The sequence below is a fragment of the Filicampus tigris genome, chromosome 9, assembly GCF_054856515.1.
Source record: "Filicampus tigris isolate MCC_2025a chromosome 9, RoL_Ftig_1.0, whole genome shotgun sequence".
In the NCBI taxonomy this organism is placed as follows: domain Eukaryota; kingdom Metazoa; phylum Chordata; class Actinopteri; order Syngnathiformes; family Syngnathidae; genus Filicampus; species Filicampus tigris.
Genome location: NC_141225.1, coordinates 13,940,221 through 13,959,639, shown reverse-complemented (window position 1 = coordinate 13,959,639; position 19,419 = coordinate 13,940,221). Strand labels below are relative to the sequence as shown.

Sequence of the window (19,419 nt, the reverse complement as noted above, 5' to 3'; positions counted from 1 at the left end):
GCATCTATGCATGTTATTCCTCCATATTTAAAATAGCATGTGGCCCCAACAGTCGCACTGATAAAATTGTAGCTCTGTATATGTTTGTATGCTAATCTTTGATGAATGTGTGTGATAATAAAAGAAGGAAAAACTCATGAATGCAATATTTTGAAAGAGTTTCCGTAACTGACGTCTCGGATTTGCAAGAAGAATGTCTATTCCAGTGTGAGAAAGTACGGCACAGCACACAAGCGCCCAAGTGCACCACTCCTCTCTTGCCATACTTGGCAATGCCTTTCTTGCTTCGTCGCTATTGGCTGGAGCGGAGAAGGCCCCGAGTGACCCGGACATGCAACCGAGGCCCGTTTTCTGACTGCAGCCTCTCCTTCCTGTAAGACCGGTTGAGGAAGTGAATTTCGCTGACAGGGCTGGGTTCACTGAGGGAGAGGCGAACAAAACATCTTCCGCGGGGGACAGAAAAAAAAAAAACAAGAAAGCGAGAGGAGCGGTTTGACAAACCATTCGAGGCTATAAGGCGTACAGTCACCGGTGAAATCGTGCCCTCCCTGCCCAGCTGAGACCGCCGCAGACATGGTAAGGGTCGCGCGGTTGGAGCTGGAGCGAGTGAGGGGGAAGACTTTTGCTGAGGCTAGTGGCTAACTAACGGTTACGGATGCTACGCGAAGCTAAGCTAACGTTAGCAGGAGCTGCTAGCTGTTAGTAACGTGAGAGGAACAGCTGGAGTTGGTCCAAGAGTTGACAATAAGTTACATGCGCGTTACTTACCGTCACTATTAACTTACACGCATCGTGAACAAAATACATTTAATTTATGGCCACCCGAGTAGCAGCTTCCTCCAGCTAGTTAGCGAGCTTGCTGTTAGCTTAGCTCGGTACCCCGTAGGTGTAAAGTTAGCACAGGATGTTTTGGATTTGACACAAGTTAGTGAAGTGGGCTTGAGAGGGGTCTCGATATAACACACGCGCAGAACTCAGCCCTCTGCTCGTGTAACACCCACGTACAGCAGGTTAAAATAGTCGAACGTGGTGCCCGTTGCTATATTAAGACTGACTGCTCCCCCCATTCGCTACCATGACAAGTTGTCAGTTTCTCAGGTTGGCTTGGGTAGTTTGTTGTCAGTGTCATTATTTTGTTTACTTCTATAAAACTCAACTTCTCAAAACATAACGTTTTTGTTGTTTAATTGTCTTGAATATGCCATTGTATTTCATATTTGGTCGGCAGCCTTTAAGGACTTGGGCTTTGGAACCAAAAATGTCAGATAGTTTCTGGCGAGATTCCACACTGCGTCTTGACTAATGTCAAGGTGCCTTGCTCAAAAGCAATGCCCACCCCTCACGCCCCTTTCACTCATGACATCAGTCCGTGCATGCTTGCACGTGTGAGATCTGGATCTCTGCGCGGTGTCCAACACAAATTTGCGGTAGTGTTGATAAATCTTCTCTTTAGCGATTTTAATGGAAAAATCCTGCACTGTCACCCCCCAAAGTTTACACTTCCATGTGGTCCTAAATGTCTTCGGCCCGAAATGGTACGAGCAGCTGTCCCTTCTCCCCAGTCGCCCGCTCTCCCCGGCCTCACTTCATCCATCCTGCTAGCTCAGCTACCCCCTGACCCCAGAGTTGTTGCTCCGAGCCAGTGTTTACTCGGAGACAGGAGCATTGCTAAACACAACGTCAAAGGAGGCACAGGTGTCTGATGGGGCAGTCTGACACATCGGCTGAGAGCGATTTTTACTATCAGGCGAGAAGAAACATTGCAGTAAATTTCACATTACCTTGAAACAAGTGTTTTGTTAAGGGTCAACTTTGGTGAGAATGTTTACAGGAAGCAGGCCCTCCCTCTGTGACGTGCCTGACCAGTTGCCAGCTGCATGAGTATACTTTTGTACGGAAGAAAGTAAATAAATGGAGAGTTTGAATGATGAAACGCATCCATATGTTGCAGTGGCATGCTTCTATATCTACTTTTATCCACTAAGTTTAATTTAGTGGGTGTACTTTAACTAGGGGTTGCCGTTGAACATTTACTTATTCTACTATGCAGAAATTTTTTCATTCATTCGTTGTTTTACATAAGGATCTCTGTCTGATCTTCTGAACTCCAGTTGCAATGTGTTGTTCTGAATAGAATAATGCTAGCTGGTCGTCTTCATGGAAGTAGTACTACTTCACGTAGATGTCATATGCTTCTTTAGTTCCACTGCAAGCGAGCCGCCGAGCGACACGACTTCACACAACTGAACCGTCGCACATGTGATGGGTTTTTGTGACTAGTTTTTATCAGTGGCTGACCGTTGGCCAATAATATAGCTGAGATTTGAATTGCAGGTGAACAGCGTTGCAACATTGTAGGCGTAACGGCCAATCAAAAATGGCATATTGAATTACATGAGTTTTCACAAGAAAAAAAACTATTCTTTTGTAAAGTGAGATCCATTACAGTATATAAAGTATATTGTATTTTACAGTAAAACGTAGCAATATTTATGTATCTGTGTCTCAAAAGGGAAGCATGGAGAGTCTCTGTCGAATGCAGGACGACAGTAAATCTCAGTTCCGCAAGCATCAAGATTAACTCTGGGTCTGTGTTTAGGCTTTCTGCGGCTTTTTAGTAGCACTAATTCCAAAAATATGAATTACAATCATGTATGATGTCTCACATTACATCAGCATATCATGTGAGACTTCCACTCACAGAAGCTCAGTTCATCAGGCATAAAAACATGCACTGTGGTAATATTGCAATTTTTTTTGTCTTTTTGTGACACAGCAAAAGGCATTAAGATAATTATATGAACAATCCGAGGCTGAACAATGTCACTGAATGGACTGTGCTAATCAGTAGAGGATCCGCTGTTGTGTGTTTTGTCCTTTCATTTTTACATAGCCACTTACAGTGTTTGTCTTCCTCCACATTCCCCAGGGTTTCGTGTTCTGGCTGGTCTGCCCTGTTTTCCACTGCATATTTAAGGGAGAGAATCCCTCCAGGAGAGACTTTGCTGTGTAGTCCTCTGTTCTCACTTCCAGTCTTAATAGACCCTTTTCATTCTGACCTCAGATCTAGGGCTTTCGCTCGATTCATTTTAGAATTTATTATCCTAACGACTCTTCAGTTGGATTTTTAAGTCATCGGAATCCCCATTAGTTTCCATTTCCAACTATAACAAATCTTAACATGATATCTAGTTTTCAAACACCATTCCATACATTCCAATTAGCGATGCTTGTGGTAGAGATTAAAATCATGTTTCCTTTCGGCTCTGCGATGCGGTGGATTGCTGCCATTGACACAAGAATCGGGGTAAAATCACAGTCTTGAATTATAACACCATAGTGGGTATAGTAGACCCCAATTCCCTGCTACTACCTGGACCATCCAACCATCCATTATCCAATCCGCTTCTCCTCACAAGGGTCGCGGGCATGCTGGAGCCTATCCCAGCTGTCTTCGGGCATTAGTACACCCTGAACTGGTAGCCAGCCAATCGCACCTACCTGGACAAAATTCTGATAAAAATGAGTAGAATGCGTCTGGTGCGAAAATTCTGCCAAAAATATAGAGCTGCAACTTATGATTATTTAAATAATTGATTACTTTGTTGATTAATGAATTAATCTGATTTTTGAAAAAGAATGTTTTAATTTCGTTATTCAAGTGACAGTACAAAAAATGCACAAACAATTTAATTATGATTCAGTTCCTGGTTTGCTCTGTATCATGTCAGAAAGTTAGCGAAAACGTTGATCATAAGTAAAAGCAAGTGTTTTATTTTGATTCAGCACAAAGATAATCAGCCTTTTTTGAGATACTGGATAATATTCACGGTTGAAGCTGAAGTTTCGAGCAATTGGACAATTTTAAATTAAAAAAGCTATCTAAACAATCCATTATCAAAATAATTGTTGATTAATTTGATAATCGATTAATTGCCGATTATTTGTTGCACCTCTCGAAACATAATCTTGCTGGCGACACTTGAGACGTGCCCCTAACAAGGAAAATCTGCACTATCAACTTTCCACCAATAGAGAATGCTAATGGACTGTAAAAAGGTCATGAGTGATTAAGAGAGTACAATTTACGTTTATGTAACCTGGAAAGGTCTGTGTGGATGGCATACAATGGTGCTGGCAATGCCTCGGGAGGGGGAAAAAAACCCAACCTATTTATGTGATCGCCTTAGTTGAAAAAAGATGCTACAAACTTGTTTATTTGTAATGTCCACTATTTTTTTACTAGCATACAATACAAAGCATTATACGCGTGTTTAAACCCTTTAAGAGATGGATATTTGCGCTGTAGCAACACATGTATACAAACAATACGTAAGGGCATATATTCTTTATCCTCTGCAAATAATGACATTCTGTGAAATCCTTCATCATATGTGTCTCCACATCTGTCTTGTACTACCCTGTGGTGGCCAAGGCATGCTCATCAGGAGCACAACGTGCTGGAGCACGTTAATGGCATTTCCACTTGAGATTATTTGAGATATGAGTGTCACATGATTATGGTCAGGCAACTAGTTAAACACATAAGTCCAGGTGCCACTGTTTTCTCACTTCCACTACCCATATTTGCTAAGAAAGTACAATTGCGTAGCGGTCGATACACATGACTGACTTTCCTGCAGGAAGCGTGAGCGCGATTCCCACTAAGACTGTAGTTGTTAATGGTCGTCTGTGTCCAGAGAGCAGAAGTGGTCCGATGCTGTACAAGGCTGTTGGATCGCTGTGAACATTAATCCTTATTATTCATTAATTTTGCCCGTGATACAAACAAGACAGTCGTCAACATGACCACATTGGAATGATTACACTGAAATCTTCACTCGATAATATAAACAGGAAAGCCAAGCTGCGTGCTGCCTCGCCAATACTATAGTTTAAGCATATCTTGACCACTTTATTCATGTCCCAAGTAAGCAAACATATAAGAAAACAAACATTTGCAAAAAAAAGATAAATGTGACCTAAAAAGGAGTGGACTTCACACTGTGTTCATTCAACTCGACTGGTCTCGTTTCAACTGTTTTGCTTTGGATCTTCACCAAAAATTGTTCGGCTAAACAAAAAAACGCCCACTCCTTCATCACACCTTTTTTGAATATCAACGGTGAAGCCTGGACCACACTGAAGGACTTCTTGTGAAAACTCACTTGCTAATTCATTTTTTACTTGAAAAATACTCACGTGACAAGATGTGAGTGCTATTCATGCTGAGCTGGAAACGTTCTGAGTGCACTTTAACAGGGCAAGCAGCACTCGGCCTGCAATGGGTGCGTGTGAATCGTTTCCTCGCAGGCCTCCGCAGACTCGTACAGACTCTGGTTGCTCTTAATCATAAATCTTTGTTGAAAATTAAATCATTTACCATGAAGGGTAACCAACTTTCCCTTTTGGTCGGTCGAGTACAACTCTCCAGTAGTTTTGGTAGCAACCTGAAAGCTTTGATTGCAAACCATACCCTAAGGCGGTAGGCTTTAAAAAATTGCCTGTGTGTCTGGACCTACAGTCGCCTAAATCTGACTGAGTCAATTGTGTTTTTCAGAGTGAACAGCAGTTAGACTGTGCCCTGGATTTGATGAGGCGTCTGCCGCCTCAACAGATTGAGAAGAACCTCAGTGACCTCATTGACCTGGTGAGTTACACTCTGCTTGTCTTGTCCGATTTCTCTCCCCTCTGAGTGGTGGTCTCAGGTCAAAGTTTTTTTTTAATATTGTAAAGGTAATCCCCATTGTGTGGACATTTACAGTGCTAAATAAATGTATTTACACCACCTGTTATAAACCTGAGAAAACAAGTCCTGTATACATGTATTAGAAATCTCTCCAACGTGTATTTGTTTTACCATTTTAAACAGAAATGAGGCATCGCAAACTGAATTAAATTTTTTATACCCAGATTTGTGCCATTTTCACATTCATTCACGAATTCAAGAAAATGTTCTGTTCAAGTATGCAAATAAATAACTCTTATTTGACACCTGCTTATTTATGGTTGAAAGTGAGCTTTTTTTTTTTTTTTCCAAACTTGAACCGGCTTCTCTGAGATGTTCTTTTTGAGAATGTACGTGGATAATTAAAATTGACACACATTCATGGATAATAATAATTACATTTTAGCATTATTGGGTTTCGTCCTACTCCATTTGTTAATCACTGTCCTGATGTATTGATGACGTGTCATAAGAAAACACTGGGGGCCGAATTGGCAGTCAAACCAAAAAGAAAACAAGTGAAGTCACACTCCCAGTGTGACATCTTGTTTTCTGTGGATTACATTCCAGCAGCCCCCCACCTGCTCACCTTATTTGCCCCTCACCTTCGACCTCTCTCCCCCTGGGCATCAGTGCTCTCCTCTCACCCGCTTCACTGTGTACGGTAGTTAGTGATTATTATCGTTGCTGCCAATCACTTTTTTTTTTTTTTGCCAACATAGCTGCCCGTAACTTTGAGCTCCGCCATCTTGGCTCCATCTCAAGTATCGGCTACTAGAAGTCACCTGAAATCACTTTTCTTTCCTGTACACCCTCATTCCCCTTCCTTTTTTGCCCACCCTGCCTGCCAGGTGTGTGTGTCCACGTGTGCGCATATGTGTGTTTGCTACTGGGAATGTGGGATCCGTTTTAAGGAAAACAAGGGCCTCTTTTGTGTTTGTGCAATGATGCAGTGGACATAGAGGGTCCATGTCAGTCTGAGAGAAGTAATTTGTACCCCCTTATCCCGAAGATATAATGTTTCCTCCTGCCATTTTTTTTCTTCCTCTGCTTATTAAGGGAAGCTGGAATGTCAGTAAGAGACATTCAACCATTTCTTGCCTTAAATGGAGGTATTCTTTTCCTTTGTGTGTAATCTTGTCACTGGAATCCTGGGGGTTTTGGTTTGCTATTTAAATGTCACTTTGGCCCTCGCGCTCTGTTTGAGATGCCGCCACATTTTAACATTGATTCTGGAAAATATTGCAACACTGTTCTCCCTGTGGCTGTGTCCAGGTGCCCAATCTGTGTGAGGACCTTCTCTCCTCTGTGGACCAGCCCCTAAAGATCGCCCGTGACAAGGCTGTGGGAAAAGACTATCTGCTCTGTGATTACAATCGGGATGGTGACTCCTACAGGTAGAGAGCGTAACTACAACATGCTCATGGCTGAAACAAAACCTCTTAAGAGACTGAAAGCAGCTACAAATACTCAGCAAGCGACATATTTGTATGTATATAAGTATCATACATTTGACAGAGATGGTAAAGGGGATTTTATCTGCTAAATGCAACTGCTGCTGCATCAGCTCTTTTCAATGAGCAACAAAAAAAAGTTGAGTTAAATAAACACGTTTACTGAATTCTTATTTCCCGTGATCCCCAAAGTTTTATGCACTTCCAACACTTTACATGGTCTATTTCCTGGTACTTTAGATCCCCGTGGAGTAATAAGTATGACCCTCCCATTGAAGACGGTGCCATGCCTTCATCTCGCTTGAGGAAGCTGGAGGTCGAAGCCAATAACGCCTTTGACCAGTACAGAGACCTGTGAGTTGAAATGAAGTAAATGGAACACCCAGGAACACACACCCATTTAGTCACTCTCTTACAACTCTCAAATTTGTCTCTAGGTACTTTGAGGGTGGTGTCTCATCAGTGTACCTCTGGGATTTGGACCACGGCTTCGCTGGCGTTATTCTCATCAAAAAGGCTGGAGATGGATCCAAAAAGATCAAAGGGTGTTGGGACTCCATCCATGTGGTGGAGGTGCAGGTGAGTTTCGAGTCTCACTTGTTCTGCTCTTGGAAGTCTCCCAAAGTGCAGAACAGAGAAGAACGCCTCTGAAACGACAACAATATCAAAGATGCACGATTAAGCAAGTGATGATCTTAACGTGTTCAGGAGAAGTCCAGTGGACGCAACGCTCACTACAAACTCACCTCCACCGTCATGTTGTGGCTTCAGACGACTAAGAGCGACTCTGGCACCATGAATCTGGGCGGTAGCCTCACAAGACAAGTACGGTGTCAAACTTGAGCGCGAGAAACTTGACCTGCCGGGGCGCTGCCGCACATCAACTCGCTTTGTTTCCTCTCCGCAGACGGAAAAAGACGATACGGTTGGAGAGTCCTCACCCCACATCGCCAACATCGGCCGCCTTGTTGAAGTCAGTGTAGCGTCGAGCAGGCGGATTCATGATCTTTCTTCTTTTTTTGCTTTCCTCCTGCGTAAAAGCTGAGGCACACTAAGCTAGGCTATTCTGCTGCTTATTCTCCCATGAAGCATTGACATGTCTTGTTGCAGGAAATGGAGAACAAGATTCGCTCCACACTGAATGATATCTACTTTGGGAAGACTAAGGATATTGTCAACGGACTTAGGTAAGGATTATTAGGGGATGTGTGTGCTCTTGTCTCCTTTGAAAAGCACCAATAGCCGGCAGCAACCGCAGCTCCTATTGATGACACTTATCCTTTTTTTCCTTCTTTACTTTTTACCTTCTATCTGCTTGAAGCTAATTTTACAGACATCCCAACCCTCATGACTTCCTGGAATGCCCAGGAGTCAAAATCGGTGCAACTCCAAACATTACGGACATCTGAAAGATCTGTCTGATTGCGAAACAACAAAGCGCACTTGATTAGCTGTCTCTTATGCTAAGTTCAGACTGAAAACTAAATATCACGTTGCCCCTCGTGTTTGTGTGCGTGTGTGTGTGTGAGTATATATGTGTGTATATATATATATATATATATATATATATATATATATATATATATATATATATATATATATATATATACTCACACACACATATATGCATATATATATATATATATATATATATATATATATATATATATATATATATATACACACGCACACACATATGCATATATATATATACACACACGCACACACATATGCATATATAATATACACACACGCATATACATATATATATATATATATATATATATATATATACATATATATATATATATATATATATACGCACACACGTGTGTATATAATATAAATGTACAGCCTCTCATCTTCCCCCATCTCCTCAACCTTTCTGTTCTTTCGTTTTAAACACTGCTTTTCTATTCTCAACATGTTCTGTCCACCTAGTAAACGCCTCCCTCCCACTCCACCTCTTGTCTGTGCTCTAGATCTATTGAGTCTTTGCCTGATAACCAAAAGTACCGGCAGCTCCAGAGGGAGCTGTCGCAGGTCCTCACCCAGCGTCAGATCTTCATTGACTAGGGTCGGAGGTACAGCCTGGCATGGGGAGTGTGCACGTGTGTGGAAAACGTTAAAAGCTGAGTGGGACTGACACTCAGTTCTGGTGTTCCTATTTAATTGAAAACAAAATACCAGGCAACGCGCCAAAGCAGTGGCAGCTTGACCCTGAGTAGTTCTTAATAGCTGAAATTCCTAAAATGACGAAGCTTTCCCTTTAAAAAAAAAAAAAAAAAAAAGTTAGTGTGAAATTTTTCTTTAATTTTTAGTGTGTGACTATGTGAAAATAACTGCATTGCATTTCTTTTTAACTGTTTGGTAACAGCTGGCGCATGTGAGGAAGCAAACATCACTTACTGTGTCATGTGTTAATCTAAAATGCACTTCACTAACTCCTTATTGTAGCGACAAACCACAAGTATGCTTTGCCTTTTAAATTAGATGCCTCTCCTCATCTACCACATTAAGTACACCTGCGTTATCCAATAATGCACGAGCAGGATTATAAATTCTGCCGCAAAATGATAATGCTCAGTTTTGATCGTCACTCGAGATGCAAGTCCGAATTTGTTATGCTTTAATGTCACAGTGGTAAAGCATTGCACTCATCCTGAGGTGTCTCTTAATATTTTGGGACATGAGAAGGTGCAAATGTACAAAGTGGTTTGGTACATTTGAAGTAAAAAAAAAAAAAAAGAAAGAAAAAGACCAAGGCTGATGTGACCTTCAGATGACATGATTGCTGAGGATGTTTGCAGTGTGTAAACATGAATGCTGCTTCCTTACACAGCAGGAGAAGAAACGGGACTGAGACACTTTACTAACATTCTTACACAGATGGATTCCTCTTTTACTTGTGCCCACACTGACTGACTCACTGACTGTCGTGTGTGTGTCTGTGTCGCCCTCACAGGAGTGTTACATCTCTGGCCGACAAGTCAAAGCAGGAGGCTCTCCAAAGCGAACTGTTCAAGGCGCTCAAACTGAAAAACCAAAGCTAGAGATGCTACTGTTCTGTCCGTTTCTGTCCGCCATCTCTTCTCTCGTTTCTTCCTCCCCCACCCGCCCCCGCCCCCGTCTCTCCCTCACCGCCTCATCCTCCGTGCTGCACTCTTATTTGTGGGAAAGAAAAAAACGAATGAAAAAAAATAAAGAGGAAACGCTTCGCTTTTCTCTCGCCCTTTCTCCTGTCACATTTTGTTGTTTCCATGTATCTCTCCACTCTCCATGTTCTGAAGCCATTCACTCACACTCCCTTCCATTTTTTTGAAACTAACGATAGCGTTATGACGGTTAGTGATAATCTTGCGTGTGAGGGTCAGCGTTAGTACTAATCCCCCCCCCAGCAATGTCCTCAGTCATTTGGAACTGAACGATCTTTATTTCCTCTCAGTTGAGGAGCCAAACATGCACAAGCCGTTGTGCTCTAGGTGGCATCGTCGTCGTGATGTACATCACGTTTCTTCCTTGCACCCACCTCCCCCCACCTTAGATTTATTTGTCTAAATTGATAACTGTCGTTTTAGTCTTCCCTTCACGCGGAGGCTTTTGCCTTGTGTCGGAAGATTTTTACTCGTCATCTGTCGGCATGCATGTGAGCCCGTGTGTGAGCGAGGAGCTGCAGTCAGTGGAACTAGTGAACTAATTTCTGCCATAATAATGACCCCCACCATGCCACAATGTGTATAACATGACAGTTTAACCCCCTCCCGTCTTTACAGTATCTTTAACTCTTCCCTCTGCTCACCTTCTATGTCTTTGTTGGGGGTCACAGTTTTTGTGTCAGTGGAAACCTTTGTTTCCATTTTGGAGGGGAAACTTTGTATTTTGTTTTTGTTTTAATTTTGTAAAGCTTATGATTCATATTGTATTAGAGCCTCCAGCAACAATAAAAAGTAAAAAAAGCTACTCTTCTGTTTCTTTTTAGGAGAGCCGATTAGGGATGGTTATCGACTGATTAAATGTACTATGCAATTATTGCTACAAATAGCAGATGTGCTGTAAATTTAGTCTCAACTACTTTTTGGTGTAGAATTGAATTCTGCTTCATCCAACTGATTCTCCCATTAAAATAATACAAATCCCCGTACAGTGACCAAGGGATTATAGTCAAATGTCCATCCCTAGTGTAGAGTTGTAGAGACAGTGAAATTTTTATACTAAATGTTCGTGGACCACAGCTTCATTTTACGTGCAATTTATTGTACAAGTCAAAAGGACACTGCCATTCATCTACAATATCTTACATTAATTGTCATGTTCTTCACCTATTTCAACTGAGACGCTTCTGCTTGGAGAGAAATATACTTTGGAGCCGGGCGACATTAATATTCTGTCAGAGACAGACTGGAGTAAACTCAAGATTGAGCCTCAGCTTTTATAGCAGATCTTGACTGATCTGAAAATTCAAGGACGAATGGGCAAAGTCACAGTGATGCAGAACTGTGATTGAAACCAACCCTTCTAATTTTAAAGAGACTAGAGTTCCATTCAGTCAAACTGGTGCAATTTGTGTTTATATCATAAAAATGCAAATGTGTAGCGCAGGATAGAGAGCATGTCTGTTGGCTATGCTTGTGCCAGTTTGTCCGTTAGGTGGCAGTAATGCATCATATTGTGGATCTACAATAGAGCGTTGATAAAGGCAGTTGTAGCATTTTAGATTTAAATCTTTTTTCTGTTAAAACTGGACGTCTTAATTGTCCAGCTGAGTTTGCATTCAACTCCAGCATTGATGGTTAATTTGAGAATTTTCAAAGTAGGAGTATAAGCACAATTCTCCGGGGCGGAAAATCCCCACGATGATCAAACCGTATGTGACTTGACGCCATAGCTTCACAAACAGATTTTTGGATGTCTTATTTTTCTGAAGCTTTTTTTTTCTGTACCTCCAGAGAAAAATGTGATGATTCTCACAGACTCTGAAATGAAAGCTGCTTAGTAGCCTAGCTATACAATGAAAATTAAACGTAGCCAGTTAATGAGTAATGAGGACAAAATTGAAAGATGTTTTGGATACAGAACAAGTTGGAAGTCAAGCAACTTTGAATACTCGACTATCCAATTAAGCCACAAGAGGCAAAACTTGCTTGATGATCCCAATTAACTTAATCTAATATGATTCCATACACAGACGGTAACAAGTGCACGGGTTGAAGAGCAAAACTGGCCGTGCAGTGTTACCAGTGAGTCAAAACAATGAGGAATGCCATCTATTAATGAGTAAACCACTGTAGGGGTGTTTTTGGACGGGTCACACAAGTTTGTCACTCATTAATTGTATTACACATAGCGGGAGATCACCACTTGAGTCCCATCTGCATTTAAAGAAGGCACAAAAGAGTCGGGCAAAGTATGTCCAACTTAGATATGAGAATGAGTGAAATAAATGACCTTTACTGACGACTTTTCAATGTTCCCGTTTAATAAATGAAGCCCCGGGAGGAAGTCTTCATTTATCTCCGGTGGCAGGGTTTGTGGACCCCTTCAAGGAACTGTCCAACATTTGCATACACGCGCACGCACACACGCACGCGGGTTTATGTTAATGAGGAGCCCGAGTGCGTCGCAGGAGCCATTTTCACCATTCAAGCGGAGTTACGCAGGCAGTCAGGATGTGCTAGCCAGCTCGCTGATGTCAATGTTTTGTGTGTACGCTTGTGCGATAGAGCCCGTCCGGCAAAGGCTTTAACTTTACCTTGAAAATACAATTCAAAACAAAAAAAAGGCACCCGGAGTGAGAAGTGCGCCCGCCACGAGAGAGCATGGCTCCTCCGCAACAAAAGAAAAGTCACTGGTCGAAAGTTTAAGGACCTCCACATTTTGAACTCCTCCTTTCGAACCCTTGGACGCTTATCGAGGAGCGATGCACTTCGTTCAAGTGGATTTTCTGCTTCTTTGCTGTTGGTGGGAGCTGGTTCCGCTGGTGTCGAGTTACGCGGTTCACCTCGGCGAGGATGCCCGGCCGAGGACGGTGCTGGTCGGCGTGGAGCAGCGCGCGCGGTGCGCCTTGGATCAGGTGCTTGCTCCCAGAGCCACCCAGCGCTTCTTGGACACCGACCCCGCGACAGGAACCGTAATTCTTTCCGACTCGATAAAGTGCGCCTCGCTGCCCTCCAACCCGTTTACGCTGTACACCGTGTCGGATTGCGTGGACTCGGTTGGTTCCGGCTACCGGCACCTCATCACCAGCCGCTATGATGTCCACGTCCACGGGAGAAACTGCTCCCAAAAGCCCACAAGGAAAACAGAGTGGGACATGGAAGTGCTCAGTTTGTTTGTTAAGCATGCACAGTGCCACCAGGCAGGTTTTGCTTTATTTCCAGTGAGGAGGCTGCTACCTGGAGTGCCCACCCGCTGCCGGGTCACCAGTCGAGGTCACTTCTACTTCTCCGATGGGGACTTGTTTGTGTCTGAGACTCTGTGCTGGAGCCAGGACACTCTTCTGGAACTGGACCTGCTCTGCGACGTCCTTGTAGGAGACGGAACCACACGAGTGGACCCTATCTTCATCCACTGGCGTGTCGGACAGGGACCCTTTCTTCAAAGCCACATCAAGAAGCTGCTAGAAAAAGCAGCTCGCTCCAACGCGGGGATTGTTGGTAGGAGAAGAAGAAGCATCAACAGCAGCCCCCAGTTTCAGCCCCCAATGTACCAAGTGTCCGTGGCAGAGAACAAGCCAGCTGGGACCTCTGTTGTTGTTTTGAAAGCAGTAGATGCAGACGAGGGTGAAGCGGGCCGGCTGGAGTATTTCATAGAGGCTCTCTTTGACAGCCGCTCTAATAACCTTTTTGCTGTGGATCCGGCCAGCGGCGCCGTGTCCACAGTGGAGTTGTTGGACCGTGAGACGAAAGAAACCCACGTGTTTCGCGTGACCGCTGTGGACCACGGAACGCCTCGGCGCACGGCCATGGCCACGCTCACCATTACAGTCAGTGACGCTAACGACCACGATCCCGTTTTTGAGCAGCAGGACTATAAGGAAAGCATCAGGGAGAATCTAGAGATCGGCTATGAGGTATTGACGGTGAGGGCCACTGATGGCGACGCGCCAGTTAACGGTAACATCCTTTATCAAATCCTTAATAGTAACGGGTCGAATGATGTTTTTGAGATTGACTCCAGGTCTGGTGTTATTCGCACCAAAGGCCTTGTAGACAGGGAGGCGGTGGATGCGTACATGTTGTTAGTCCAGGCAAATGACCAAGGTCGTGACCCCGGGCCCCGCAGTGCTACAGCTACTGTTTACATCGTGGTAGAGGATGACAATGACAACGCTCCCCAGTTTAGTGAGAAACGCTATGTGGTCCAGGTGCCTGAGGACTTGGTCCCTAATACTGAGATCCTACAGGTGACCGCCACAGACCAGGACAGGGGGAGCAACGCCATGGTCCACTTCAGCATCATGAGTGGCAACTCCAGGGGGCAGTTTTATATTGACGCCCAGACAGGTAAAATGGACCTGGTGAGTCACCTGGACTACGAGGCGAGCAAAGAATACACCTTAAGAATCCGAGCTCAAGATGGGGGCCGCCCCCCTCTTTCCAACATCAGTGGGCTGGTCACGGTGCAGGTGCTGGATGTTAATGACAACGCCCCTATTTTTGTCAGCACCCCATTCCAGGCTACCGTGTTGGAGAACGTGCCACTCGGCTACTCTATCATCCACATCCAAGCTGTGGATGCAGACTCTGGTGACAACTCCAGGCTGGACTATCGTCTCACTGAAACCATGCCAAACTTCCCTTTCACCATCAACAACAGCACAGGGTGGATCATAGTAGGGGCCGAACTTGACAGGGAGAGTGTCGATTTCTACAACTTTGGGGTGGAGGCCCGAGATCACGGCTACCCTGCCATGTCCTCCTCCGCCAGCATTAGCATGACCATTCTCGATGTCAACGACAACAACCCAGAGTTCACCCAGAAGGCGTACTACATGCGACTTAATGAGGATGCGGCTGTAGGCATCAGCGTGGTGACGGTGTCCGCTGTTGACCAGGACATCAACAGCGTAGTGACCTACCAGATATCCAGTGGAAACACTCGCAACAGGTTCTCCATCACAAGTCAGAGCGGAGGTGGGCTTATCACACTGGCGCTGCCTTTAGACTACAAACTCGAACGCCAGTATGTCCTGACTGTGACTGCGAGTGATGGTACACTCTTTGACACGGCTAAAGTGTTTGTCAACGTCACCGATGCCAACACACACAGGCCGGTGTTTCAGAGCTCCCATTACACGGTCAACATCAATGAGGACAGGCCGACCGGCACCACGGTTGTCCTTATAAGTGCCACAGATGAAGACACGGGAGAGAACGCCCGCATCACCTATTTTATGGATGACAGCATCCCTCAGTTTGACATTGATCCTGACACGGGGGCCGTCACTACGCAGATGGAACTGGACTACGAGGACCAGGTCTCCTACACACTGGCTATCACTGCCCGCGACAACGGCATCCCGCAGAAGTCGGACACCACCTATTTGGAGATACTGGTGAACGATGTGAACGACAACTCACCGCGCTTCCTAAGAGACAACTACTTGGGCTCTGTCATGGAGGACGTGCCGGTGTTCACCAGCGTGGTCCAGGTGTCCGCCACTGATCGAGACTCCGGCCTCAACGGCCGCGTCTTCTATACCTTCCAGGGTGGCGAGGACGGTGAAGGAGACTTCATAATCGAATCCACATCAGGTATTGTTCGCACGCTGCGTAGATTAGATCGGGAAAATGTGCCTGTTTACAGCCTGCAGGCCTTTGCCGTGGACAAAGGCGTTCCATCTTTGAAGACGCCAATAAACATCCAAGTGACCATTCTCGACGTGAATGACAACCCTCCCGTGTTTGAGAAAGACGAATTCGACATTATGGTCGACGAAAACACCCCCATTGGCCTTGTGGTTGCGCTTATATCAGCAACAGATCCAGACGAAGGCAGTAATGCACAGATTATGTACCAGATAGTGGAAGGAAACATCCCAGAGATGTTCCAGCTTGATATCTTCTCGGGAGAACTGACGTCGCTAATAGACCTGGACTACGAGATGAGGTCTGAGTACATCATAGTGGTCCAGGCCACCTCCGCACCTCTGGTCAGCCGCGCCACAGTCCACATCAAACTCGTCGACAAGAACGACAATGCGCCTGTGCTCAAAAACTTCCAGATCATCTTCAACAACTATGTGACAGACAAGTCCAGCAGCTTCCCGGCCGGAGTGATCGGCCGCATCCCCGCCCACGACCCGGATGTGTCGGACCGGCTCCACTACAGCTTTGAGGTGGGCAATGAGTTGAACCTTGTGCTACTGAACCGAACAACAGGCGAGATCCAGCTGAGCCAGGCCCTGGATAATAACCGTCCCCTGGAGGCCTCCATGAGAATCTCAGTGTCAGGTAAGATAATGACAGAGCACAGACTCACTCAGACGTGCTCCTACTCCATTTCCATTTTCACTTCACTTCACATGATAATGGAAGTGAGCAACGGCTTAAGTACGACTTCTTGTGCTTACCGAGTGATTTTCGATGCAATAGAAATATTCATGAGGGAGGATTAACGTTCTCTACAGGACATGTTGAAAAACAAGACATTCAAGCATCCAGTCTTGGATTTGAACTGTTTGATTGGTTTGATGTGGGTCAGGTTCTGTAATTACTTGGATCCTCATTAAGGAACTCACACATTTATACTAGCTTGATTTGTAGCCATCTATTGTGGAGATTTAAATAGCTGCCAGACTGAGCTCGTCTGTATCCTGCGGGATCCACACTCCAGTGGGTAGACTGATCCTGAGCCATAATTGTCCATTATACCCCCCGCCACCCTCCCAAATACAAAGAAAAGACTAATTCAATTATGGTCTGTTTCTGGAGCTTGTTTAGAGTGGCAGCTGAGAGTTTATGTCCTTTAACTGTTTTATTGTTCAACTGGTGTTTTTTGTTGTTGTTTTTTTTTTAAACTCATTTAACAGAGAGGTAACTGTGTTCTCGGAGTGTTTAACGACAGCAGCTAAACAGAGCAGATTGACTTAATGCTTTTGGCTCATGCCACCAGTACTGGTAAAGTGGCGCTTTTTTCTTTACTTTTCTTGAAACAAGCTTCTAGTTTGCGTGAAAGCACGAATTAGAGATTTCCCCACTCTGCAAATGTGGGCTAACATGAATTACACTCACAGAGTGTGAGGGTGCAGTGTACCCCCTCATGTGCCGCAGTGTGCACTGCTGTAAATCTGCCTTCTCTTTGACCTTGGCAGAAGTGAAGAGAAAACGCAACACAACGGGGAACTCAATTAAGAGATTGGACATAAAGGTTAAATTGAATGTGGATGTGGATTAAAGCTGATGGGCATTTTGGGGATTTGTCTGAGCTGGCTAAATTGCGTTGGTGATTGACAGTGCAGTCGGTACAGTATCGGTATTGGTTATTATGTCCATACAGAAGTGTCCAATATGGAGAATATGGCTGTCGTCGGTCTAAGTATGCACACTCAATGCCGGTTTTTATTTGGAATGATTTCATCTAGATTTGATGATTGGAATTTTAGCAGCACGGTTGATAATTGATTTGCACGTCTTGAATCTTGAGTTTGGATGTTCTCCATATACGTGCCTTGGTTTTCCCCTATACTCGGGCTTCCTCACAAATTAAAAAAAAACACATTTGTTAGGTACAATTAGACTTTACAATTTCCATAGATGTGAGTGGTTAATTGTCTAAATTGCTACAGACGAAAGACGGATTAAATATATGGTCTTCCGACAATACTTAGTCCGTCTATTTTAAAATGTTTCCCGTCATTTGTCAACCGTAAGCAAAACGGGCATCCATCATAGGCAGATAGACGGACCGGTCCGTCACATCGACGGAATGCCCGGCTCTGGCAATATCAAATTGTCACTTTCCAGTATCTGCAATTCCCACACCTACTGATCATTGTATGGTTAGCGTGGCTTGTCACTTTAATGGATTGAAGGTGTTTTGCGCCTCTGGTGAATAATACTGAGTGGTCGATCGACAAGCTGGTTCAAATAGTCATAGCGGGCTGTGGTCGGTTGAGGGTGGGGGGGCGACAGCTGGGACTCCAGAGTTGACCAATTAGGGTCAGTGTCTCCCCGCGGGTCCCGCACCTGCTGGAGTATATTTGTGTAAGCTCCCCTGCTAAAGGCAGAGCAGGTTGAAGTTGACCCGGGAGCTTGATTAAAGATGCGGCAAATAAAGAAGCAAGTAGGAAAAGTCTCCCCTTTAGATGCTACTGACCCCAATTTTCAAAGGCTTCCCCCTTCAGGGACCTCCCAAGTCTTCCCCATTATCTTCCTCTTCATGCTGCATTTTAAGAGGCCCCTTATGATCGACGATTTGTGCTTGGCTCTTTTGTTTGTAGTTGGACTGTGATTACCAGAGCTTCTGAGCGCCGCTCTCCAGCAGCGAAATGGTTTGAATGAAGCTGCACTCGGCTAAGAAGCCTTTAAAGTCAACTTTGAGTCAACACCAGATTCTCGTCAATGATTATCTGGATGTTTTCGCGCTTGCTTTGTAATAGGTTTGTAATTTCATCACTTTCACCTACTGGTAAAAGCTTCAATTTGTGATAGGACTGCTATTTCAATGAGCCGCTCTCTTTGCAGGCTCATCGAAAAAAAATGCCCCAAGTGATGAGGATGTACTCTATTTAAAGTCAAATCCAGGTTGTTGTTTTTTTACTCAAATTGTACCAAAAATTGTAAAAATACAACCGTCACCAAGCCCAGGTTAAAGATACTCACTCTTACATCACCGATAATGTCAATTGCATCACTTTAAAGGCTCTAATACATAAATAATGTTTCAAATGATCCCAACCCCCTCCCAAGTAATTGACCTATATTCATAAATAAATGAGCTATTAGAGGGAACTGAGCAGATTCCATAGGAGTCATCTTGTAATAATTCATTTGCAAAAAGATGAGGATTACACTCGCTTATCAGCTCTTTATGGTTTAACGACCACAAACAACCTCAGTAAAACAAACAAGATACGATGAAAAACAGTGATTGGATCACTGTCTGTCATAAACACAATTTGCTTTTGTGCTGTGAGCCGACATAAATTAGTAATCAGCGCATAATTAAGTGAGCCAGTTATGCTGTCGGATTTACAGCGGCCCGGCTCCTTAGACTGTAGATTGTAAAACAGTTTGA

The 19,419-nt window shown here is 44.2% G+C and overlaps 2 protein-coding genes across 5 annotated transcripts in view; both read left to right on the top strand.

Annotated features, from left to right (window-relative positions):
* Nucleotides 1-255: 255 nt before the first annotated feature.
* Nucleotides 256-11,142, top strand: capzb (capping actin protein of muscle Z-line subunit beta). The gene is made up of 9 exons (XM_086041375.1): nucleotides 256-576; nucleotides 5,561-5,650; nucleotides 7,004-7,125; nucleotides 7,423-7,536; nucleotides 7,620-7,761; nucleotides 7,891-8,007; nucleotides 8,090-8,155; nucleotides 8,293-8,369; nucleotides 10,148-11,142. Exons 1-9 carry the CDS (start codon nucleotides 574-576, stop codon nucleotides 10,233-10,235), a joined length of 819 nt encoding a protein of 272 aa, XP_085897501.1. The 5' UTR covers nucleotides 256-573; the 3' UTR covers nucleotides 10,236-11,142.
* Nucleotides 11,143-12,813: 1,671 nt separating this feature from the next.
* celsr2 (cadherin, EGF LAG seven-pass G-type receptor 2) overlaps nucleotides 12,814-19,419 on the top strand; it is a 63,767-nt gene continuing 57,161 nt past the window's right edge. For all 4 annotated transcript variants that reach the window (XM_086041142.1, XM_086041141.1, XM_086041140.1 and 1 more), the window contains exon 1: nucleotides 12,814-16,634. In XM_086041142.1, coding sequence (XP_085897268.1) covers nucleotides 13,100-16,634 — 3,535 coding nt within the window. In that variant the 5' untranslated portion in view covers nucleotides 12,814-13,099. The remainder of the gene's footprint in view (nucleotides 16,635-19,419) is intronic.